The 25,900-nt window shown below is 44.6% G+C and overlaps 1 protein-coding gene across 2 annotated transcripts in view; it reads left to right on the forward strand.

Annotated features, from left to right (window-relative positions):
- The window catches only part of MEGF8 (multiple EGF like domains 8), a 69,725-nt gene that overhangs the window by 36,302 nt on the left and 7,523 nt on the right, over positions 1–25,900 (forward strand). The window contains exons 35-43 of one of the 2 annotated variants that reach the window (XM_075840324.1): positions 733–943; positions 1,030–1,244; positions 5,291–5,498; positions 5,664–5,829; positions 6,314–6,506; positions 6,755–6,925; positions 7,085–7,215; positions 10,045–10,171; positions 11,753–13,529. In XM_075840324.1, coding sequence (XP_075696439.1) covers positions 733–943; positions 1,030–1,244; positions 5,291–5,498; positions 5,664–5,829; positions 6,314–6,506; positions 6,755–6,925; positions 7,085–7,215; positions 10,045–10,171; positions 11,753–12,976 — 2,646 coding nt within the window. In that variant the 3' untranslated portion in view covers positions 12,977–13,529. Of the gene's footprint in view, positions 1–732; positions 944–1,029; positions 1,245–5,290; positions 5,499–5,663; positions 5,830–6,313; positions 6,507–6,754; positions 6,926–7,084; positions 7,216–10,044; positions 10,172–11,752; positions 13,530–25,900 lie in introns of those variants that run through there. The other variant, XM_075840325.1, reaches the window with a different exon arrangement.

A 25,900-nucleotide genomic window follows, 5' to 3' on the forward strand; every position in this document is an offset into this window, starting at 1 on the left:
TCTATCTATCTCATATCTATCTATCTATCTATCTATCTATCTATCTATCTATCTATCTATCTATCTATCTCATATCTATCTATCTATCTATCTATCTATCTATCTATCTATCTATCTATCTATCTCATGTCTATCTATCTCATGTCTATCTATCTCATGTCTATCTATCTCATGTCTATCTCATATCTATCTCATGTCTATCTCATGTCTATCTATCTCATGTCTATCTATCTATCTCATATCTATCTCATATCTATCTATCTATCTATCTATCTATCTATCTATCTATCTATCTATCTATCTCATGTCTATCTATCTCATGTCTATCTATCTCATGTCTATCTATCTCATGTCTATCTCATATCTATCTATCTCATGTCTATCTATCTATCTCATATCTATCTCATATCTATCTATCTCATATCTATCTATCGCATATCTATCTATCGCATATCTATCTCATATCTATCTATCTATCTATCTATCTATCTATCTCATATCTATCTCATATCTATCTATCTATCTATCTATCTCATATCTATCTATCTCATATCTATCTCATATCTATCTATCTATCTATCTCATATCTATCTATCTCATATCTATCTCATATCTATCTATCTATCTATCCTTATAATGTAGGACTCCTCTAATACATAGACATATGTATATTTTTAATCTTCATTATGTATTTGAGAACATTAAGCTGACCACATTGTACCCTCTGTCCAGGGTGCCCCGCGCTGCAAGTGGTGTACAAACTGTCCAGAAGGAGCCTGTATCGGCAGTGATGGAAGCTGCACTTCAGAAAACGACTGTCGTATTAACCAGCGGGAGATATTCCTGGCCAGCAACTGCTCCGAGATCTCATGCGAGGCTTCCGATTGCCACAAGTGCATTGCTTCTGGGAAGTGCATGTGGACCCGTCAATTTAAACGAACAGGTGACATTGACAGCAGCAAATGCATACCAGCTCCCTGCACCCGCTTTGTACTCTCCAGCTAACCCACCTTTTTATCACGCTCTTAGGAGAGACCCGCCGGATTCTGAGCGTGCAGCCCACCTATGACTGGACCTGCTTCAGCCACTCATTGCTCAACGTCTCTCCGATGCCTGTGGAATCTTCTCCGCCACTTCCTTGTCCAACTCCATGTTATAACCACAGCACCTGCAATGAGTGTCTGAGCTCGAAGGGAGCGGATGGTGGTTGGCAGCAGTGTGTGTGGAGCGTCGCCTTGAAGCAGGTAATCTAGTTGAACTGCACTGCTACAATCCTTATGAAAGGAAATCCGAAAATGTTCTTTTGGTGGCAATGTTAGCTTTTACATTTTATTTAAAAGGTGTCCTCCATCCATAAGATCAGAGGTGATGGTCATTCATTCATAGTCATGTACCGGAAAATGTCGGGTTGGTTTGTAAATATATTCCACTAGTTATCTTCTACAGATCCTGAGTACATCCTGTATTATACTCCAGAGCTGCACTCACTATTCTGCTAGTGGAGTCACTGTGTACATACATTACTTATCCTGTACTGATCCTGAGTTACATCCTGTATTATACTCCAGAGCTGCACTCACTATTCTGCTGGTGGAGTCACTGTGTACATACATTACATTACTTATCTTGTACTGATCCTGAGTTACATCCTGTATTATACTCCAGAGCTGCACTCACTATTGTACTGGTGGAGTCACTGTGTACATACATTACATTACTTATCCTGTACTGATCCTGAGTTATATCCTGTATTATACTCCAGAGCTGCAATCACTTTTCTACTGGTGGAGTCACTGTGTATATACATTACATATCCTGGACGTATCCTAAGTTTACAGCCTGTATTAACACCTTAACGACGAAGGACAGATATATCCATCCTATGAAGGAGCTAGTTCCCTCTTAAGAATATACAGAGTTTATATCAGACTTTGTACTGTAATCTGATGTAAGAAGAACTAACTGCACCCCCTGCATTATAGGAGCTCGGCTCTTGGGGAGGGTTGACTGCCAACTAGCAGAATAGTGAGTTTAGCTCTGGCGTATAATACAGGATGTAACTCAGGATCAATACAAGATAAGTAATGTAATATATGTACACAGTGACTCCACCAGCAGAATAGTGAGTGCAGCTCTGGAGTATAATACAGGATAAGTAATGTATGTACACAGCAACTCCACCAGCAGAATAGTGAGTGCAGCTCTGGAGTATAATACAGGATATAACTCAGGATCAGTACAGGATAAGTAATGTATGTACACAGTGACCACCAGCAGAATAGAGAATGCAGCTCTGGAGTATAATACAGGATATAACTCAGGATCAGTACAGGATAAGTAATGCAATGTATGTACACAGTGACTCCACCAGCGAATAGTGAGTGCAGCTCTGGAGTATAATACAGGATGTAACTCAGGATCAGTACAGGATAAGTAATGTAATGTATGTACACAGTGACTCCACCAGCGAATAGTGAGTGCAGCTCTGGAGTATAATACAGGATATAACTCAGGATCAGTACAGGATAAGTAATGTAATGTATGTATACAGTGACTCCACCAGCAGAATAATGAGTGCAGCTCTGGAGTCTAATACAGGATGTAACTCAGGATCAGTACAGGATAAGTAATGTAATGTATGTACACAGTGACTCCACCAGTAGAATAGTGAGTGCAGCTCTGGAGTATAATACAGGATGTAACTCAGGATCAGTACAGGATAAGTAATGTAATGTATGTACACACTGACTCCACCAGCAGAATAGTGAGTACAGCTCTGGAGTATAATACAGGATATAACTCGGGATCAGTACAGGATAAGTAATGTAATGTATGTACACAGTGACTCCACCAGCAGAATAGTGAGTGCAGCTCTGGAGTATAATACAGGATGTAACTCAGGATCAGTACAGGATAAGTAATGTATGTACAAAGTGACTCCACCAGCAGAATAGTGAGTGCAGCTCTGGAGTATAATACAGGATGTAACTCAGGATCAGTACAGGATAAGTAATGTATGTACACAGTGACTCCACCAGCAGAATAGTGAGTGCAGCTCTGGAGTATAATACAGGATGTAACTCAGGATCAGTACAGGATAAGTAATGTAATGTATATGCAGAGTGACTCCACCAGCAGAATAGTGAGTGCAGCTCTGGAGTATAATACAGGATGTAACTCAGCATCAGTACAGGATAAGTAATGTAATGTATGTACACAGTGACTCCACCAGCAGAATAACGAGTGCAGCTCTGGAGTCTAATACAGGATGTAACTCAGGATCAGTACAGGATAAGTAATGTAATGTATGTACACAGTGACTCCACCAGCAGAATAATGAGTGCAGCTCTGGAGTCTAATACAGGATGTAACTCAGGATCAGTACAGGATAAGTAATGTAATGTATGTACATAGTGACTCCACCAGTAGAATAGTGAGTGCAGCTCTGGAGTATAATACAGGATGTAACTCAGGATCAGTACAGGATAAGTAATGTAATGTATGTACACACTGACTCCACCAGCAGAATAGTGAGTACAGCTCTGGAGTATAATACAGGATATAACTCAGGATCAGTACAGGATAAGTAATGTAATGTACGTACACAGTGACTCCACCAGCAGAATAGTGAGTGCAGCTCTGGAGTATAATACAGGATGTAACTCAGGATCAGTACAGGATAAGTAATGTAATGTATGTACAAAGTGACTCCACCAGCAGAATAGTGAGTGCAGCTCTGGAGTATAATACAGGATGTAACTCAGGATCAGTACAGGATAAGTAATGTAATGTATGTACACAGTGACTCCACCAGCAGAATAGTGAGTGCAGCTCTGTAGTATTGTACAGGATATAACTCAGGATCAGTACAGGATAAGTAATGTAATGTATGTACACAGTGACTCCACCAGCAGAATAGTGAGGGCAGCTCTGGAGTATAATACAGGATGTAACTCAGGATCAGTACAGGATAAGTAATGTAATGTATGTACACAGTGACTCCACCAGCAGAATAATGAGTGCAGCTCTGGAGTCTAATACAGGATGTAACTCAGGATCAGTACAGGATAAGTAATGTAATGTATGTACACAGTGACTCCACCAGTAGAATAGTGAGTGCAGCTCTGGAGTATAATACAGGATGTAACTCAGGATCAGTACAGGATAAGTAATGTAATGTATGTACACACTGACTCCACCAGCAGAATAGTGAGTACAGCTCTGGAGTATAATACAGGATATAACTCGGGATCAGTACAGGATAAGTAATGTAATGTATGTACACAGTGACTCCACCAGCAGAATAGTGAGTGCAGCTCTGGAGTATAATACAGGATGTAACTCAGGATCAGTACAGGATAAGTAATGTAATGTATGTACAAAGTGACTCCACCAACAGAATAGTGAGTGCAGCTCTGGAGTATAATACAGGATGTAACTCAGGATCAGTACAGGATAAGTAATGTAATGTATGTACACAGTGACTCCACCAGCAGAATAGTGAGTGCAGCTCTGGAGTATAATACAGGATATAACTCAGGATCAGTACAGGATAAGTAATGTAATGTATGTACACAGTGACTCCACCAGCAGAATAGTGAGTGCAGCTCTGGCGTATAATACAGGATATAACTCAGGATCAGTACAGGATAAGTAATGTAATGTATGTACACAGTGACTCCACCAGCAGAATAGTGAGTGCAGCTCTGGCGTATAATACAGGATGTAACTCAGGATCAGTACAAGATAAGTAATGTAAATCAAGGTTCCTTATCTAATTATACAGTTTAATTATATGATAGTGTTCAAAGCTAACATACACTTTTTACATATTAGAATTTTGACTTCTGCAATTCATCTCTTTGGAGTTCTCCACTTTAAACAAACAATCTCTTTTTGTTAGAGGAGTCCCTGGGACCACAATTGATCAGCTGTAATCCTTGGGTGGCTCAGTTTCACTGCAGCGCCGCCACTGGTTAAATGAAATATTACACAGTTCCTATTGAAGTCAGGCCCTCCAGAGTTAAGAGATTCCCTTTGTAGCCGATCTGAGTAATAGATGAGCATCTGGAATGGCAGAATCCCCTCTATTAACTCAGAATTCCCTAATAGGTTATTGGAAATAGGGTTTTCTAAACCAGACCACACTGTTAGATATTCAAGATTATTGGGAATGTTACATTAATAAATAACGGTTTGTGAAATAGTCCTATTTCATCTAGAGAAGTCATATATATGCATTATATGATTTATGTTATGAATAACTTTAGAATTTCCGGCCTTCATGTAGTGCATGAGCCCCACTTTCCTGCCCATGCGATGTGCTGCTGGCGCCTGCGGCAGAGTCCTGAGCGGAGCAGAGAATTGCTCGCCCTCCTGCTCTCGTCACACTCATTGTGCTGCCTGCATCCAGCACCCCCGCTGTGGCTGGTGCGCCCGCAGAGGAGGCAATGGGGAAGGCAGATGTCTGGAAGGAGGGCTCAGCGGACCCACTCAAGGTAAGAAATAAACGGAGGAGCTCTAATGATCTATCCCCATTGGTAAAAGAATGGAAGGGATATATTACCAGACATGTGACTATTGTGGTCCTGCCGTCCCTTACAGTAAACCGCTGGTTTGTTTGTGTAAAGCTCTTGTGCATTGTATCTGTTTGTTGCATGCAGGTTTGGGGGAGCAGTGCAGTTCTTTGGAGTCTCACTGGGCCTTTATGTCCTGTCCCCCTGAGAACGAATGTCTGAACCAGCATCACGACTGCAATGAGACTCAGAATTGTAGTGATCTGCTTCATGGATTTAAGTGCACGTGCAAGAAAGGATACACCCTCCACAAGTAAGTGTGACAGATGATGCCCTGAGTATCAGATCCAGGGGATGGAGCATGATTGGCCATTTGCTTTCCAGCAGGCACTTAGGCTTAAAACACAGAAAACGACCTATTAACTCTTATGGTAGAGTGTAGTGAGCACTAAGCATGCTCATTACATTCTCCTATGGGAGAGTGTAGTGAGCATGCTTAGTGACATGTGCAGAGTTCCACTGTACAGGGATGGGGAGAAGGGGGGCTGTCCCCATCACCTATTGTCAATAGTGGAATCCTGTGTTATCTGCTTCCAGCTTTATTATAGAGGTGTTCCCTGTCATTGTAATCCAGGCCTCCGATGATCCCTCCCATGTGTATACAGCACAAGCTGAAAACGGCAAAATTTCCAATATAGTGTCATAGAATAATTACTAGTTGTGTCATAGACGTGTATCCCATATTTAATACTACTCCTGTACCCTGCTCTGCCGGCATCATTCCCTTCTCTTTCCAGTGTTACAGGTCTGTGCCACCCTGTGTGTGAACATGGCTGTGTTAATGGAACCTGCGTGGAGCCCAACAGGTGCCGCTGTGACTTTGGTTACGTGGGGGAGAACTGCTCCGTGGCCTGTCGTTGTAATAAGCACAGCGACTGTGCTGGACTCGGGGCCGAGGACGTGTGTCTGCAGTGCCACAATAACACTATGGTTAGTGCCTTATATTTGACGTTTTGTGAGGTGTTTAAAGATATCCAACAATTGGTGTCAGACCACGGTATATTCTGGCTGACAAGAAATTGGAGCTACTTTTGGTGGACGCTGTGCTAGAAAGGGTGATGGGCTGGGGGGTTCAAGGGAATCGGTCAGCAGTTTTGACCTCCTGCAGTCTGGGGTCTGCATGTGTCTGCCGGGTTACTCCTAATCTTCTTCTGCTCTTCCTTTTGTCTTCTCTCTAGGGAGAACACTGTGAGAAGTGTAAGCCGCTGTATGTTGGATCAGCTATAAATGGCGGGAACTGTCGTCCCTGTCTGGATTTTTGCCGGGGAAACAGTGAAGTGTGTATGACAATGGAGGAGTACGAGAGAACTATGAAGGAACCTGAAAAGTTTTCTCTGGATCCGGATAAGGTTTGTGTGGATAGGGGCAGTCCTAAGAGATACTGGTCTTGGGATTGTTCTGCATTTAGGCGTCTAAACGTGATAGAAATGGATGGGTTGGTGGTTTAATAGGCTCTAATATTCTAGGTATGTTTTGTGCATGTAATAAATAGGTCTTTATGCCTGCAGATCCCAACGTGGGTGAGTCAGGGTCCCACGGAGGACACCGCTCTGTGCGTGAATTGTCAGAATAACAGCCTGGGGGACAAGTGTGAGGGCTGTTTGCCCGGATACTTCTTGCTAGACAAACGCTGCACTAAGTAAGTTTTTGTACGTGTTTGCATTGTACGTTATCTATCATACCTCCCAAACTTCAAGCATTGTAAAGAGGGACAACCGATACGGCGTGCCAACCGCAGCAAATTCTTTCCCTTTTAAGCCACGCCTCTAACCGCGCCCAATATCCACCCATACACATCCAGTTCAGCTCACACAGTATAGTGTCCCCAAAGGATAAGGACTTCCCTTATAGCTACCCTCCCACAGTATAATGTCCCCTTAACTGCCCCTCTTACAGTATTATGCTGCCCCATACAGTAAAGTGTCCCAGTAGCTGCCCCCCCCTACCCAGTATAATGCCCCCAAAGTGCCTAATTAAAAAATACTCACCTAACCCCGTTCCAACGATGAGTTGGAGGAGATCCCTCTGCTCCTCCAGTCTGGGCTATGAGTGGCTGAGCGCTGACAGGCGCAATGACATCACTTCATCATGCCTATCTGTGCCGAGCCGCTAACGGCCGGCGTTACATAGTGAATGGTGGAGCAGGGAGCTCACAGCTCCCTGCTCCACCATTGGATGCAACAGTTGAAACTGGGACATACCACCAGACTCCCGAGACTCCGCCTGGAATCCAGAACTGTCCCACTGGATCTGGGTATGTGTTACAGTTAGGTCCAAAATTATTTGGACAGTGACACAAGTTTTAGCTGTTTATATAACTGTATATTCAATATGTTTTGATAATCAATATGGGCTTAAAGTGCAGACTCTCTGTTTTAATTTGAGGGTATTCACATCCTAATTTGAGGAAGGGTTTAGGTATTACAGCTCTTTAATATGGAGCTGCCTCTTTTTCAAGGGACCAAAGGTAATAGGACAATTATCTCACAAGCTATTTAATGGGCTGGATGGGCTATTCGCTCGTTAATCCATTATCAGTTAAGCAGGTAAAAGGTCTGGAGTGGATTTCAGGTGCGGCATTTCGAAGCTGTTGCTGTGAACCTACAACATGAGGATAAAGGAGCATTCAATGCAAGTGAAACAGACCATCGATAGGATGAAAAAAATGAAGAAATCCATCAGAGAGATAACACAAATGTTAGGAGCGGCCAAATCAACAGTGATCAACGGTACATTCTTAAAAATAAAAAAAAGAAGAGTGCACTGGTGATCTCGCGAACTCCAAAAGTCCTGGACGTCCACAGAAGACAAGAGTGGTGGATGATCGCAGAATCCTTTCCATGGTGAAGAAAAACCCCATCACAACATCTACCCAAGTGAAGAGCACTCTCCTGGAAGTAGGTGTATCAGTATCTAAGTCTAGATTAAAGAGAAGAGTTCATGAGCGCAAATACAGAGGGTTCCCCACAAGGTGCAAACCATTAATCAGCCTCAAATATAGAAAGGCCAGATTAGACTTTGCCAAACAACATGTAAAGAAGCCGCCCAGTTCTGGAACAGCATGAAACTAAGATCAACCTGTGCCAGAATGATGGGAGGAAGAAAGTATGGAGAAGGCTTGCAACGGCTCATGATCCAAAGCCACCACATCCTCTGTAAAACATGGTGGAGGCAGTGTGATGGCACGGTGGGGGCGGTGTGATGGCACGGTGGGGGCGGTGTGATGGCACGGTGGGGGCGGTGTGATGGCACGGTGGAGGCAGTGTGATGGCACGGTGGGGGCAGTGTGATGGCACGGTGGGGGCGGTGTGATGGCACGGTGAGGGCGGTGTGATGGCACGGTGAGGGCGGTGTGATGGCACGGTGGGGGCGGTGTGATGGCACGGTGGGGGCAATGTGATGGCACGGTGGGGGCAATGTGATGGCACGGTGGGGGGGCGGTGTGATGGCACGGTGGGGGGGCGGTGTGATGGCACGGTGGGGGGGCGGTGTGATGGCACGGTGGGGGGGCGGTGTGGTGGGGCGGTGTGATGGCATGGGTATGTGTGGCTACCAAAGACACTGGGTCACTAGTGTTTATTGATAATGTGAATGAAGACAGAAGCAGCCGGATGATTTCTGAAGTGTTCAGGGATTTACTTTCTGCTCAGATTCAACCAAATGCAGCAGGATGATTGGACGTCGCTTCACAGTACAGATGGACAATGACCCAAAACATACTGCGAAAGCAACCCAGGAGAAGTGGAATTGGCCGAGTCAATCACCAGATCTCAACCCGATCGAGCTCCATTTCACTTGCTTAAGGCAGAAAGAGCCACAAACAAGCAACAACTGAAGACGCTGCAGTAAAGGCCGGGCAAAGCATCACAAAGGAGGAAACCCAGCGTGTGGTGATGTCCACGGGTTCCAGACTTCAGGCCGTCATTGCCTGCAAAGGATTCGCTACAAAGTATTAACAAAAAAAACGTTTTCTTTATGGGAATGTTAATTTGTCCAATTACTTATAAGCCCCTGAAATGAGGAGGCTGTGGAGAAAAATGGCGGCAATTCCTAAACGTTTCACAGGATATTTTTGTACAACCCCTTGAATTAAACCTGAAAGTCTAAGCTTCAATTGTATCTCCGTTGTTTCATTTCAAATTCAATGGGGTGGCAGCAAAACCCAAATCATGAAGATTGTGTCACTGCCCAAATAATTCTGGACCTAACTGTATAGTTACAATGTATTCTGTTATTACACCTTTCCACCACGAGGTGGCAGCATTACATTTATATTGTCTATTGCTACAATTGTATTCTTATAAATTACATTTGCAAGTCGATCTACCTTTTATCATGAAAAATACTCTTGCAGCAATTCTCATGTATTTTAGTTACTGACCATGCACATTTTTCCCATTTGATTATTATGATTTGGCAACTACTTTGTCTCACCTTGCGGCTTCCTTTGGTGTCTTGTCTTTCGCAGATGTCAGTGTAATGGCCACGCAGACACGTGCAATGAACTGGATGGAACAAACTGTCCTTGTAGCAACAACACAGAGACGCAGAACTGTCAGAACAGTGCAGACAAGAAAGACTGCTACAAATACCAGGTACTGGGGCCATGTAGCCACTTTCAATGAGCGCCATGTATAAAATACCCTTTACAGGGGATGTTCTTGAACAGAAGACCCCCCATCTATTACCTCAGAACAACATGTCTTGGTCAAAGTGGAGAGTGGTTACATAGAGCGCCTTTCGGTCTGAAAGACCTGTCCTATCCTGCTGTACATTACTCAGACCCCACATTGATATGAATTGACAGTGCAATGCTTAATTTACCCTGTGGTGGCGCTGCAGGGAAATGAAATACCATAGATTACAGCAGATCGCTGGGGGTTTCTGGTAGGGGAACACTTTGTGATCTGCTTATTGTCAAGGGACCCTTCTAACAAATAGGAATTTTTCAAAAATGGAGAACCCCTTTAAAGGGAAGGTGTCATGAATTTTTTTTTTTTTTTAATAATATTGCTTTTAGTATGATATTAAAATACATTTTATTTATTTGTGTTCTACTTTTTACTTTGTTCTTTTACTTCTCGATTTTTTTTCATCTCCGTATGTGTCGATTAACAACACATACAGAGATGGAATACGGCACATCCAACCCCATAGAGAATGCGAACGGGAGCCGTTCCATTCTCTGCAGCGTACGCCGTCTGTGTGGGAACGGCCTATGCGCCGTTCACACAGAGACCAAAACGAATCTCGTTCGCAGAGCGAAATCCGGCGCCATTTTCTTGTGGACCGGAAGCCGCTGCCGGACAGTAAGATGACTACTTCCGGTCGCGGCTTCCGGCCATATGTTCAAGGAAGCGAAGACGCAAGGCATAGGAGCGGAGGCGGCAGGTAAGTTATGTTTGTGTATGTGATGTGTGTATTATGTTCGTGTTATACTGTCTGCTGAGCGCTGTATCTAATCCTCCTACACTGCGCAGTCGCTCAGAAAATGGCGGCACACTGTGTAGGAGGTTTGAAGATTCAACCCCCTCCTTTCTCCTGGCACTAGCCAGAATAAGGGGGGGGGGGATTGTGTGAGGACACTAGAGCGAGTGTGTCTACCCCAAATTTGCAGCATAAAGCAATGAGGTTGCTTTACCACATTGACCATGCTGCAATTTTGGGAACTGCTGCCTCTAGTGGCCAGCACATGGAAATGTTATAAGTTAGAATCTAATTTATAATATTTCCTGACTTGTGAAAAAATAAAACAATGTGTAATCACTCAAATAATAATTGTTTAACTAAAAAAAAAACAACAAATTTCTAGCGACACATTCCCTTTAAGGAAAAAAAAATTAGGCATATTGGCTGTGGGCATTTGGGCCCATGGGGAAAAAAAAAATGCTAATAAAAGTTTGACAGTCGTTATTGTGAACATTTTGAAGATTACGGCTGGGGCTACATGGTGACAAGTAACGCAATGCCACCTCTGAATTTTTCTATGAGAAACAAGGGTCGGAAAAAAATCGGACCTTCTTTTCCATAGGGAAACATTAGCGTGACATTGTGGACACCCTGAGATTTTTCAGTCATTCACCCTGTGGCCCCTCTGTTCTGAGAACATCGTCACGTCTTTCACTTCTCACAAATGTCTTTTTTTTTTTTTTTTTTGTCCCCCATGGATCCTACAGTGTGCGAAATGTAAAGACTCCTTCCATGGTAACCCCGTGAACGGCCGACAGTGTTATCGACTCATGACCGTAGAACAAGAATACTGCTTCGACCCAACTTCACAGAGTAACTGCTTTCACGAGCCCAACATCCAAAACTTGCCCTATGGGCGCAGCGTCTTTTTTGGGGTACAGCCCAAGTTCACCAACGTGGACATCAGAGTCACCGTTGACGTGACATTCGGTTGCGTGGACGTCTTTGTGTCGACCTCGCCAGAAAGCTTTGCTGTTGACGTCGACCCTTTAACAGGGGTTCACTCTGTCCGAATAGGTGATAGCGAATCGTTGGGAGGCCCTGAACCCCTCACGGCTGCCTCTGTTAATAACAGCTCATGGTTTGCCGTCAGTAAGTCCTCTTGGCTTCGCGAGGAACGTCCCAAAGGTCTGATCACCTATATTATGGTCAGCAAGCAACAGACGGTGCTGATTGTCCGGGGGGTCAGGGACCGAGTGGTCATTACATACCCTCACGAACTGCACACCCTTAAAAACAGCCGTTTTTACCTGCTGCTTTTGGGCAATTCATCCAGTGGTTTCAGGGAGTCCCAAGGCTTGCTCTTCTTCCGTCAAGACCAGGCGCACATCGACCTCTTTGTCTTTTTTTCCGTTTTCTTCAGCTGTTTTTTTCTTTTCCTCTCGGCCTGCGTCCTGCTCTGGAAAGTGAAGCAGTGGCTGGATGTCCGCAGGGAGCAAAGGCGCCATCTTCAAGAAATGAGTAAAATGGCCAGTAGGCCATTTGCTAAACTGACGGTCTATTTCCACCCCGATGTAGAGATGGTTGGGTGTCATCCCGGACCGGTTTTACCATCACTTCCGCATCACCACCATCATCATCATCATCACCACCGCTCCAAACCCAGGTTGAAGTCCTATGACCCATCGACGCCACAGCCTCCGTCATTACGGCATTCGGACCCTTTCTTGTCCCAGCTCTTGGGGTACACGTACTCCAACTTCCGAGTGGGTCCTATCACCCTAGAACCTACAGATGATGGCATGGCTGGTGTAGTCACTCTACTTTTGCAACTACCTGGTGGTGCCCAAGCCCCCAATCGGGCTTGTTTAGGTTCTGCACTCGTGACTTTACGCCATAACCTCCAGGAGTACTGCGGGCCCAGCCATGTTGTCAGCAGTTCAAGAAAGGGACTTCTCAGCCATGAAAACCTTACAAGCATGTCACTTTAAATGGAGTGTTGATGGACAAAAGGGGTTAACCCAAGGGGACAATGGGCTAAAAACCCGTAGGGGAAATGGGATTAACCCAAAACTGGTTAAGACTGAATGAATGCAGACTTTTTGAATGGCCTGGAAAGAGGAGGGAGGAAACACGGACAAGGGTACAAAACCCCCAAAGAACTAGTATGGGGGCTATAGCTAATTTAATTTTTTTGTATGTATGTAACAATATTTATGATGGTTTAGTGCAATTACTTTTTTTTAATTTTTTTTTATTGGGGGTGAGGCCTTCAACAAAAACACTACATAGACGGGCGTCAATCCCCGGCTTTCTAGCTCTTGTCTCTATGGGGCCTCACTATTGGCAGCAGTACTTTCGGGAGTTGTAATTTAGCATAAGCCAAGGGTCGCACACAACTGCACTATTTCATCGTTCATGTACTTAGCGCAGTGTCGTCCTGCGAGAACACGGCCTGTACGTGGGCAGCTGTGCATGGGAAAGTATTGATATCAGTGAGAATTGACTGTTACAGAGCAACGTACAATAAACGTGTCCATAGTCCATGTACTCTGGTTGTATCTAACAAGGGGGAAAAAATTGGGGACTTGCTCCGCCCCCTCTGCAGGTGCTCCGCCCCTCTACCGTTGCTCCGCCCCTCTACCGGTGCTCCGCCCCCTCTGACGTTGCTCCCCCTCTGACGTTGCACTAGACATAACACAGTATCAGTTTAGTCTGCTGGAGTGTTCCTTTAAGACACATTGAAGGAGCAAACAACCGGAAATAACAGGCCAACTTCATCGTTTACATGGTGGCTTTACAAATTGGGCTAGTTGTCCATGAAACAGACTATATACTGTAACGGTCATCTAAGCTCCCACAATCCACTGCTCTGTTATCAGGATACCAGCAGAATTATGAACATAACTTTCCACATAAAGGGAGAAGAAAACTTTGTAACTTTATCTTAATCATCTTTCGAAAGCAGAGATGCAGTATAAAGCATAGGGGAGGGACACATTTTTCTATGCCTTAATGGCTACCCCCACCGATCGCAATTTCAGATATGTCCATGACATGTCACATGAATATGATTCTTTACCTGCCTGATGCGGTTGATGGCTGTGTGCAATCTGCCCGATACACTGTGTCATGTCTCCTGCAGGGCTTGAGGGGGCGGAGCATGACATGGATTAAAAGATCCCCGTGTCATGCTCCGCCCCCTCAGCATAACACAGAGTCTTGCCTGTAGACTTTGCCTAGTGAGAAAATTGTAGATGTTGAGCTCATAAACTGATGATCGCTGAGACCCAAACTTATTCACAATAAACGAAAAATAGGTTTATAAAATAGTAAAATAATCTGTCATTTACCAATTCAATTGCAATTTAGACAAATCCACTAGAGGGAGACAGTCTTATCATCCAGTGTACACACGATCGGCCACACCAAAACTGACGCATCCTTCCCCCATGTATTCCCTTGGCGTGTAACTCATACATACTATCGCGACAGCTAGGGGGAGCCGTGATAAACTTAACAAGACCTAACTCTACATTATTTTTACATGATCAGGACAGGTTTGCAGCCCCAGGATAAAAAATTACGTTTCTATTCAATGACAGCAAGCAACATCTTGAAAATAGTGAGGAATTGAAGCACAATGTATATTAGAAAGTTGCAGAACTCAGTAATTAACTTTTTTTAAAATATAAAACAGGAAAACATCTTAAATTTTGTGCAGGTTATTCTGCTATTTACCAGTGCAGTTGCAGTTTCCACAAATATGCACTAGAGGGAGCCAGCCGTTTATAATCCAGTTTACAGCTATCGGTGGCAGGAGTAGGATCGCTGAGTTCATGATGTGTAGGATCACTTAACAAACCCAATTTAATGAGCTCACAGGGGAACTATTAAAAGATATCCAATAGGTTTGCATCTGATCTGTAACATATTGGACTTGAGGAAGGTTGTACGTGGCTTTTTAAACTTTTTGCCACCACCTCTATTTTTTGTTGTTGTTGTTTTCGGTTCTTCCTCTGCCTTCTAAAAGTCATAACTTTTTATTTTCATGTTCGATGCGATACCAAATTTATATATAATTTTTAATGTTTTACTACTTTGGCAGGACTTAATAGAAGAACCAAGACCTTTTTCGTAGGCGCTTAGATGCTGCGGTCTCTCTTAATCGTGGCATCTAATTGCTTAGACGGCCGGGAAAAGACTTATCACCGATCCCGACCGTTTCAGTGAGGTGTCTGCTGTAACTCCCCCCTTCGCTGCCATGATATAGAGTTACGTCAAATGTCGGGAAGGGCAAACAGAACCGGCGCGGCTGATAAGAGGGTCCATGTCAGATCACCCAACTCCATGACTCCATAAGAAGAAGAGTCCGGCAGGAGGGAGTGGGACATGTGCCCTCTTATGTACTCTGGGCACCTAATAGCCTGATTTGAGTTGGTGGGTTTTTTTCTATTCTTTTTCAGAGAGCTGGTTTTACAAAGCTGTAATATAGCCGTAAGCCCCGGACCCCCACGGTTTTACTCTGCTGAATTAACATCGGCTCAGTAGAACGGCGGTTGGTCCAGAACAGAAGTTAAAGGGTAACTAAACTTTCAACAAACTTCTGACATGTCAGAAGTTTTGATCGGTGGGGGTCCGAGCACGGAGACCCCCTCCGATCCCTAAAACAAAGTGGCAGAAGCAATCAGGTGAGCGCTGAGCTGCTTAGTTTCGGAACGACTTTTCTCGGAAAGCCGATGTAACGGTGTACGGACTCTACAGAAAGTCTATGAGCCCGTACACGTTACATCGGCTTTCCGAAAAAAGCCGTTCAGAAACTAAGCAGCTCAGCGTTGAGTAATTTCCGTATCAAAACCGCAGGTATACGCACATAATTCCGCAGCTAAAACCGCACCTAATGGTGCGTTATCGCGTGCGTTTTTTACATTTTGATATGGAAATAGTTGCGATTTTATGCTGCGGATTTTGTTGGGTTTTTCCTTAAAACTAGTCAGATACAATTCTCAGTCGGAAAAGCAAAATAAATTGACACGCTGCGGATTTTAAAATACGCACCACTGGTCAATTTACGAGCAGAAAAAAATCTGCACCGTGTAGATGAGATTTCACAAAATCTCATTTACTTTGCAGGTACTGTATTACGCTGCGGATTTGCCGCATGAAAATCTGCGCGGCAAATCCGCACGTAATACGCAACGTGTGCATTCTGCCTGGACAACTCCTGCATGTGCTCTCCAATGTGAGGACTGTTTATCTGGGCTCTGTGCAGCACGGACTATCTGGGCCCTATATAACATTATGGCAGTCTGTAGTTCCCTTTCCCTGCCTGTGAGGGTATATTCCTTTCTCTGTAAGGGTATATTCACACGCAGCAGATTGGTTTCAGAAATTTTGGTGACTGAGAAATGTCATACAATGAATGGGGATGTTTCTGCAGCATGTGTGTGGATTCCTCAAAAGGCCACTTTAGATGAACATATACAGAAATTTCTATATCAAATCTGCAGCGTGTGAATATACCCCAAAAGTGGCCATACATATTAGATATATGGCAGCCGAACTCACCAACCATCTAATATGTACGGCAGTGTCCCGACTCTCACTTGATGGCAGATGTTGGGGGAGAGCAGGGTCATGCGTGTTGGATTTCATCATGCCCAATCCCTTGGTCTGCCAGGAGTTAAGCCACGCCCCCGAGGAGTCTCACAGCGGCTTTATTCCTTCTCCCTATGGAGAACACATTCACACTCGGCCGAGTGTATGGGGGAGTCGAGGGTCTTACTGCTGCGGTCTTACGATGTGGTTTTTGGCAGTGTGGATTGTACAGGTGAAGCTCATGGTTTTAATGTGTTTGACCTGTACAACTAAGAACCGCATCGCAATGGTAATTCATAGGAAACCACGCGTTTTGGCCACCGTTCTTAGTTCACTACCGCTATGTGTATGGGTAGCCTTAGGGTCAATGCACACAATGCATATTACGTGCGGTGTATTTGCATGCGGCAAAACCGCAGCGTAATATGGTACCAGCACAGCCAATGAGATTACAGGAAATCTCATGTACACGCTGCAGTATTTTTCCGCACGTAAATTGACCTTTGGTGCAGATTTTAAAATCCGTAACATGTCAATTTATCTTGCGTTTACGCTTGCGAATTGTATCTGCCCAGTGCTGTGGAAAATCGCACTAAAACCCGCAGCATGAAAACACGGCAAATAACGCATAAAAAAAATGCAAATTTGCTGCAGTTTTGGTGCGTATTCTCTGCAACGCGTGCATGTAGCCTTAGGGCATGTTCCCACACACAGGATACGCTGCAGATTTTCTGCAACAGAAAATCTGCAGCAGAATCTCTAGAAAAACGCTGATAAATCGGTCACAGAAATCCGCACCAAATGGTGTGTTTTTCCGTCTCATAACGCTGCGTTTTTTTCCGCAGCGGTTTTACCTGCAGATTTAGTGTTATACTTTGCTGTAACCAATGTTTATATGCACCTGCAGATTTCCAGCGGTTTTTACTGCGTTTCCACTGCGTAAATGCTGTAAAAACCGCAACATAAATCTGTTGTGGAATTTCCGCTCCCCATTGAAGTCTATGAGCCGGACACGCAGCATCTCCGGTATGGTTCTGTACGTTTTTTTTGTACGTGGGCATGCGATTTGCTAAATCTCATTCACTTTGTTGCTACCGTAAGTGCTGCGGAATTTCCGCACAGAATTCCGTTGCGGAAATGCCGCAGCGTTTACGCAGCATGGGAACCCGGCCTTATGGTGCTATGTTTTTTAGGTGTAGTGTTCCTTTAAAAAGGAGTTAACTACCCCCTTCCCTAGTGTTGGTGTTTCCCTTGTTGTCGATCGGGGCTGCCCAATCATCTGTATGACCGTTCCCGCTTCTGACACCATTTTACTATTTCTCCAATTAAGATGTAATTGATCAATTAAGCAGCTAAGGGAAAATAGAGGTTAATTGCTGGATATGGGTCAGTATTTCCCGTTACACCTGAATACCCTGAAAAGAATGTACAGAATGAATGTGTAATATGAGGAACGGATCGCACGTTTATTAATAGGAAATAGACGTCTACCAAAAACGCGCACATGAGTAGAAGAACCGGTGGATTCTAACCGAGAACCTGCGAAAAATGTGAAATATTCCTTAAAAAATTATCGGTGCAATTTATCATAAAATTTGTTGCATCCAGCATCCAATAATCTGGGCCAGGACATGGGTGTCTGTACCATGGGCCTGTAGATTCGGGAACCCAAGGTTAGGTTGACCCCATTCCGCTTCCCCATGAGAAAGGTAAATCCTGTCAGGCCTCTCCCCAGTCCACAGGCACCAGAAAGATGGATCGGGCCCAACGGTCACACCAACTTCTTATTCTACAAGTGCCGGCCCTTGACTGGGGATGTTTATACCGGACATGCTCGGGGTGAAGTCGATTTGGCTGATCCCGGTCATGAGGCTGGTGTTATGGTTGCTTGGGGTATGAGTAGCTGTGAGTGAGTGCAGGGCCATATTTTAATGGGAAGGGGCCATTGCTCTAAGTGTTGATGGTCACATACCACAGTCAAAGAAGGCCCAAGTGTCAAAGAAGGGTGTGGTCAGTGGCATAACCATTGTGGTCGCAGGAGGGGTGGCGGGGCCTGGGGGGAAGGGGTACGTCCCAGATATCCTCAGGCTACAGCACACAAGGTTTGTGGCGAATACAAGGTCCTGATGACCGGCGTCAGGACCTTGTATGTGCCACAGGGGATCTGGAGTGGGCCGTGAGAATATTATTTTTTTTTTGTGTCGCACCTGGGGGGGAGGATGTCCAATTTGCAGGGGAAGTGGGCCCACTCCTAATATGCCCCCTGGGTGTGGCATAACCCGGCACCATAATGTGGGGCTCATTTTGATCTTTGGTATGGGGCCCCCTCTCTTGTATGTAGGCCACTGTCTTTAGACTACCGCTGACCGATCTGCAGGTAATTATTGGATCCTTATATTTGGATCCTTATATTAGAGAACTAATATTTATACAATTTTCTCATTCTTCAAACTCCAAAGGAGCAACGTCCTAAAAAAAAATAACGTACACAAAATAAAATTAACTCTTAGTTGACTCAGACATCGTTAAAAATTCAACTTTCTTCAAATAATCCGTCAGATGTGCCGTCAGATTTTTTTTTTTAACTCCGTCCCACCCACACACAGTGACCATCACTCGACACTACTGTCTGCTGAATCGTTGATCATTTTCACTGTTTGCACACAAAAACATATTCACAATGAAGCTTTTTACCCTGCCAATACTTTTCAGAATTGCTTAAAATCATTGTACATGTTTTCTCCCTCCATTATTTCATGCTATAATTTTCTAAATGACCTCACAGCTCTTCGCATTAAAGGGGCAGCAATATCGCAAGGTTGTCAGGGCAACCCTGCCCGGACAACGGCTCACAATTATTGCAACAGTATAATTTTATTACAGCTGCAAAGTCGTTTTAACGTATCTGTACTTCAATATTTCAGGCCCGTGGTGTAAGCGGGAGCCGAGCAAAACCTTATAGCCCGAAAACCAGCAATTAAAAACACTATTGTAAAAAAGAATGAACCCCTAAGATAAAAAACACCAATAAATCAAAGTTCATTGGGCCTCATTTATGAAAACTGTCTAATAGTAAACTGGCCCTGCAGCCCCGAGCAACCAGAGCTCAGCTTTCATAGCTTAAACTACTCTGGTAAAATGGAAGCTGAGCTCTGATTGGTTGCTATAGGCATACCTCCCAACTTTCAAGTATCACAAAGAGGGACACCCAGCAGCGGGTTAAGGGTACCATGGGCCCCGGGCACTTTTTCAGGTCTGGTCCCCGCCAACTCCGAACACGCTGTACCGTATATATTTGCAGATTTCTGTTTAGGCGGCCATAGATCGGGCACGGTTTTAATTTAGCTGTAAAAGCAGAATATTTTGAGACACTGAAGTGGTCGGGAACTTTATAACTTTTTTATTTTTACGTCAATGGAGGGGTGTGTGAAGGATTATTTTTTTGCGGGAGGAGTTATAGTTTTTATTGGCACCATGTAAAGTACCATATAATGGGTGAATTGGTTTTTTGGGTTTAGTTTTTACTGTATATATTTACCTTCTCTTAAGGTAAAAGTAGATTTAACATATACTTTTACCTTGAGAGGGTAAATATATACAGCCCCACAACCAAGCTCCGTTTATGTGTGTGTGTGTGTATATATGTGTATATATATATATATATATATATATATATATATATATATATATATATATATATACACACACATACATACATACAGACACACAACACCAGAACCAAGCTCAGCACATATATACAGCACTAGAACCAAGCTCAGTACATAAATACAGCACCAGAACAAAGCTCAGTACATAAATACAGCACCAGAACCAAGCTCAGTACATAAATACAGCACCAGAACCAAGCTCAGTACATAAATACAGCACCAGAACAAAGCTCAGTCCATATATACAATGCTAGAACCAAGCTCAGTACATATATATAACTCCAGAACCAAGCTCAGTGTATGTGTGTATGTATATATATATATATATATATATATATATACACACACACAAACACCAGAACTAGGCTCAGTACATATATACAGCACCAGAACAAATACAGTTCAGTACAGAGATCATTTGCAAATTCAGTTTAACCCCTGCTGTATAAATTTGTACGACATAAAACGACAACTCCCAGTATAGCCGGAACAATGGTTAGGATATGCTGGGAGTTGCTGTTTAACAAAAAAGAATGCTACCATCCGTCATCTCGCTGCAGATCATACAGTGACTACAGTACTGATCAGTCACAGGGAGGATAAACATTTACATTGAGTGACTCACAGGTGATGTCTCAGATTCTTTTTTGCTCTTTTTCTGTTTTCTTCTCCATCCGGTCCAGACCTCTATGATGTCTTCTCTCGGGCACGGCCCATTTATGCAGTTCACAGCTCAGATGTCTTCGGCTGCTCGCTTTTCCAACATTTCCGCACCTGCAAACCAAGATAAAATTCTCATGATGCCACACTCTATGCTTCTAAATATAATAGTATCATACAATGAATATAATAGTACTATACACTGTACTCCTGAATATAATAGTACTATACACTGTGCTCCTGAATATAATAGTACTATACATTGCGCCCCTGAATATAATAGTACTATACACTGTACTCCTGAATATACTAGCACTATACACTGTACTCCTGAATATAATAGTACTATACACTGCGCTCCTGAATATAATAGTACTATACACTGCGCCCTTGAATATAATAGTACTATACACTGTACTCCTGAATATAATAGCACTATACACTGCGCTCCTGAATATAATAGTACTATACACTGTACTCCTGAATATAATAGTACTATACACTGTGCTCCTGAATATAATAGTACTATACACTGCGCCCTTGAATATAATAGTACTATACACTGTACTCCTGAATATACTAGCACTATACACTGTACTCCTGAATATAATAGTACTATACACTGCGCCCCTGAATATAATAGTACTATACACTGTGCTCCTGAATATAATAGTACTATACACTGTGCTGCTGAATATAATAGTACTATACACTGTACTCCTGAATATAATAGTACTATACACTGTACTCCTGAATATAATAGTACTATACACTGTACTCCTGAATATAATAGTACTATACACTGTACTCCTGAATATAATAGTACTATACACTGTGTGTGTGTGTGTGTGTGTGTGTGTGTGTGTGTGTGTGTATAGGAGACAGCATATCTATAGCACTACGACCCTACAAACTATGGATAGGATTAGATACAGTAGTTCAGCAGACAGTATCACACATGATAGGATTAGATATAGGGACCAGCTCGCTGACATTGCGGTTCCAGCGCTGGACCCAGAAAAGGTAAGTATAGGAATTGTTTTGCTTTTTTGTGTGTTACTAATTATTTTTGTGTGTTTGTGTTATTTTACAGGTTCGGTTGTTGGACTACGTCGGATTCGAGGACTACTTCAATGACAGGGTTTTTTTATTCTTAATAAAATGGTTAACGAGGGTTGTGTTTGTTTTTTTATTTCAATAAAATATTTTTTCTATATCCTTATATTTTTTTTTAAACTTTATTATTACGGCCTTATTAATAGCTGCTGGCTGATGATTCACAACAGCCATTACTAAGGCGGGGCTTAATATTAGCATTCGTAGAGGCTAACACGAACCCACATTACCCCGGTACCCATCACCACCAGTGATACTGGGAAGAGCCGGGTACGAACCAGTACCCGACCATCTGTAGTGATGGTCGGGTACTGGGTCAGCCACAAGCTGGTAATATCAGCCTGGGAAAGGCCAGAACCAGTGACCCTTCCCCCCCTGGTAATGCTAGGCTGCTGCTGTTGTATCTGGCGGGGTCCCCCCCATTTTTCATAACCAGCCAGATACAAGAAAGCAGCAGCAGGTTAACATTACCAGGGGGGAAGGGCCACAGTTTTTGGCCTTTCCCAGCCCAATAATACCAGCTTGCGGCTGCCCCATCGCCCGACCATCACTACAGATGGTCAGGTACTGGATCATACCCGAATTTTCCCGACACCCTTGGTGGCGATGGGTACCGGGTAATAATGGGGGTTAGTGTTAGCCTCTGTACCGGCTAACACTAAAACTCGGCTTAGTAATGGACACTGTCAATCAGCCGGCGGCCATTATTAAGGCGGTAGTAATAAAGTTTAAAAAACAAAGAAAAAATATTTTATTGAAATAAAAACCACCCAGACAACCCTCATACCATTTTATTGATAATAAAAACGCCATCATCGAAGTAGTCCTCTAATCACACATGGGCCTTGTATCGAAGCCAGGGGTCTCAAGCACGTGGCCCCTGGGGCTGTCATCTGCGGCCCACGGGACACAGAGCCGCTAGTATAGGCTCTGCTCCGAGACTCTGGAATTCCCTGACATCGCTGTCCACATATGAACAGCGATGTCTGGGGCTTCCCCAGAGCCGGAGTCCCGTGCAGAGTGCTAGTACAGTCTCTGCTCTGGGACTCTGTGGAATTCCCTGACATCGCTGTACATATATGGACAATGTGTCAGGGTCTTCCCCAGAGCGGAGTCCCGGGCAGAGTGCTAGTATAGGCTCTACTCCAGGACTCTGTGGAATTCCCTGACATCGGTGTCCATATATAGCGCTAGTATAGGCTCTGCTCTGGGACTCCTGGGGAAGCCTCTGACATCTCTGTTCATACATCGACAATGATGTCAGGGGCTTCCCCAGAGCAGGAGTCCCAGTGATGTCAGGAGCACAGCTGGAATCCCAGGAAGAGCCTACTAGCGCTCTGCCCGGGACTCCAGCTCTGGGGTTGCCCCTGACATCTCTGTCCATATATGGACAGTGATGTCAGGAGCAGAGCTGGAATCCCAGGCAGAGTGCTAGAAGCAGCTCTGCTCCGGGACTCCAGCTCTGGGCAAGCCCCTGACATCACTGTGGCAGCATCCGCGGAGGGCACTGCGGTATATAGTTTTATAGTAGTTCAAATAACTAATTGATTAACAATCATTTTGTATTGTATCAAATTTTAAAGTGCGGCCCGACAACTTCCCATTTTTTCTATGCGCCCCATTTACCCGGCCGAGTTTGAGACCCCTGATCTAAGCCTACCATGTGATTGGCTTAGATACAGGGCCCAGCAGACAGCATCACACAATCTGTGATCCTGTCTCATGGGCCCGCTAAGCCTGCAACATCGTAGGCTTAAAGGGATTGTCCAGTCCCTAAACATTGATGGCCTATCCTCAGGATAGGCCATCAATAGCTGATGGCTCAGGGTCCGTCTCCCGGGACCCGCCACTCACCTGTTTTGAAGGGGCCGCAGTGCTGTTACGACAGCTACTTCCCCTTCATTTCACTTACTCGCTCACACTGTGAATCGCCGACACGGATTCACAATGTGAACAAGTGACCAGAATGAAGGGGAAGCACCAGCTCTCGTACGAGCGCTGCGTCCCCTTCAAAACAGGTGATTGGCGGGGGTCCTGCCAAGCAAACAGGGATATTAAACTTACCCTCCTCTTCAGCCGCGGCGGATGTCCTGATTCTGAACTACAGGATGGTGGTGACGTCATGCACTGCGCACCGGAAACAGAAGGTAAGTACTGTAGTGCGGCCCCTATAGCTACGCCACTGGTTGGGTGAGCGGTCCCGCTTCACTCCGGTTCTCTGAACCGGCTGTAATTTTAACAGCCAATAAGGGAGAACTGGGCCCCCTTCCAGCCTCGGGCACTTGCCAAGATTGCCCTCATTATAATCCGCCCCTGGGAACAACCGATGCAGCGCGTCGCAACAATTTTCAGCCCACACAGTATCATGCTCCCATAGTGCCTCCCACACAGTATCATACACCCATAGTGCCTCCCACACAGTATCATGCACCCATAGTGCCTCCCACACAGTATCATGCTCCCATAGTGCCTCCCACACAGTATCATGCTCCCATAGTGTCTCCCACACAGTATCATGCTCCCATAGTTCCTCCCACACAGTAGAATACAAAATAGGTGCCCCACACAGTATAATGCCCTCTAGCTGCCACCATACAGTATAATGCTCCATAGATGCACCCATACAGTATAATACCCACACAGGTTCTCCCATGCAGCTTAATGCCCATACAGATGCCCCCATGCAGTATAATGCCCAAACAAATTCCCCCATACAGCATAATGCCCCCCGTAGCTGCCCCTAGTGCAATTGTATATAGTGACACAGTGCCCATGTAGATAGTCGTAACACACCCCCAACCAACCCCTGTAGATAGCGCCATTGGGACTCCGTCTAGGAGCGGAATCCCCAGACAGAGATGTCACTGTGCATATATGGACAATGACGTCAGTGGCTACTCCTTGAGCGGAATCCTCGTTGCCGACTCTGGCCAGGGATACCGCTCCAGGAGTGGCCACTGACGTCACAGTCCATATATGGACAGTAACGTCAACAGCTTTCCCGAGCACAGCTCCTTTGCTATGAACGAATTCTGAAGCAGGGAGCTGATAGTTGAACTTCATTCTGAAGCAGGGAACGGAGGACGCAGATACAGTTGACAGCAGGACATACCCCCGCCCGCCCGGAATCCAGGACTGTCCCGCTGAATCCGGGACGGTTGGGAGGTATGGCTATAGGCATAACTCCCAATTATTGCAAAGAGGGCAACAGATGCGTTGTGCTTCGTGTAGAATTTTTTTCCCCTGTAAAGCCACACCTTAAACCGCGCTCATACACACACGGTTCAGCCCACAGTATCATGCTCCCATAGTGCCTCCCCACAGTATAATCCCCCCATGGAACTCCCCAACCACAGTATAAAGCCCCTCTATCTGCCCCCTCACAGTATAATTCCCCATAGTGCCCCCCACACACAGAGTATCATGCTTCTATAGTGCCTCCCCAGAGTCTAATGCCCCCATAGAAACCCACACACAATACAAAGCCCCTATATCTGCCTCCCATACACACAATATAATGCCCACATAGTGCCTTCCACACAGTAGAATGCCAAAAAACTGCCCCCACACAGTATAATGCCCCCATAGATGCGCCCACACAGTATAATGCGCACACAGATGCCCCATACAATATAATGCCCCATATAGTATAATGCCCCATAGCTGCCCCCATACAGCCTAATGACCCATAGCTGCCCCCATACAGCATAATGACCCATAGCTTCCCCTAGTGCCAGTGCCCACATATAAAGTGCCAGTGCCGACGTAGATAGTGCCGCACAAAATGCCCATATAGATCGCGCCACAGATTCCCCTGTAGATATTGCCCATTTATTGCTACAGAAGCACAGCCAGAGCATCAGCCATGCTCTG

Source organism: Rhinoderma darwinii, chromosome 10, assembly GCF_050947455.1.
Source record: "Rhinoderma darwinii isolate aRhiDar2 chromosome 10, aRhiDar2.hap1, whole genome shotgun sequence".
Classification (NCBI taxonomy): domain Eukaryota; kingdom Metazoa; phylum Chordata; class Amphibia; order Anura; family Rhinodermatidae; genus Rhinoderma; species Rhinoderma darwinii.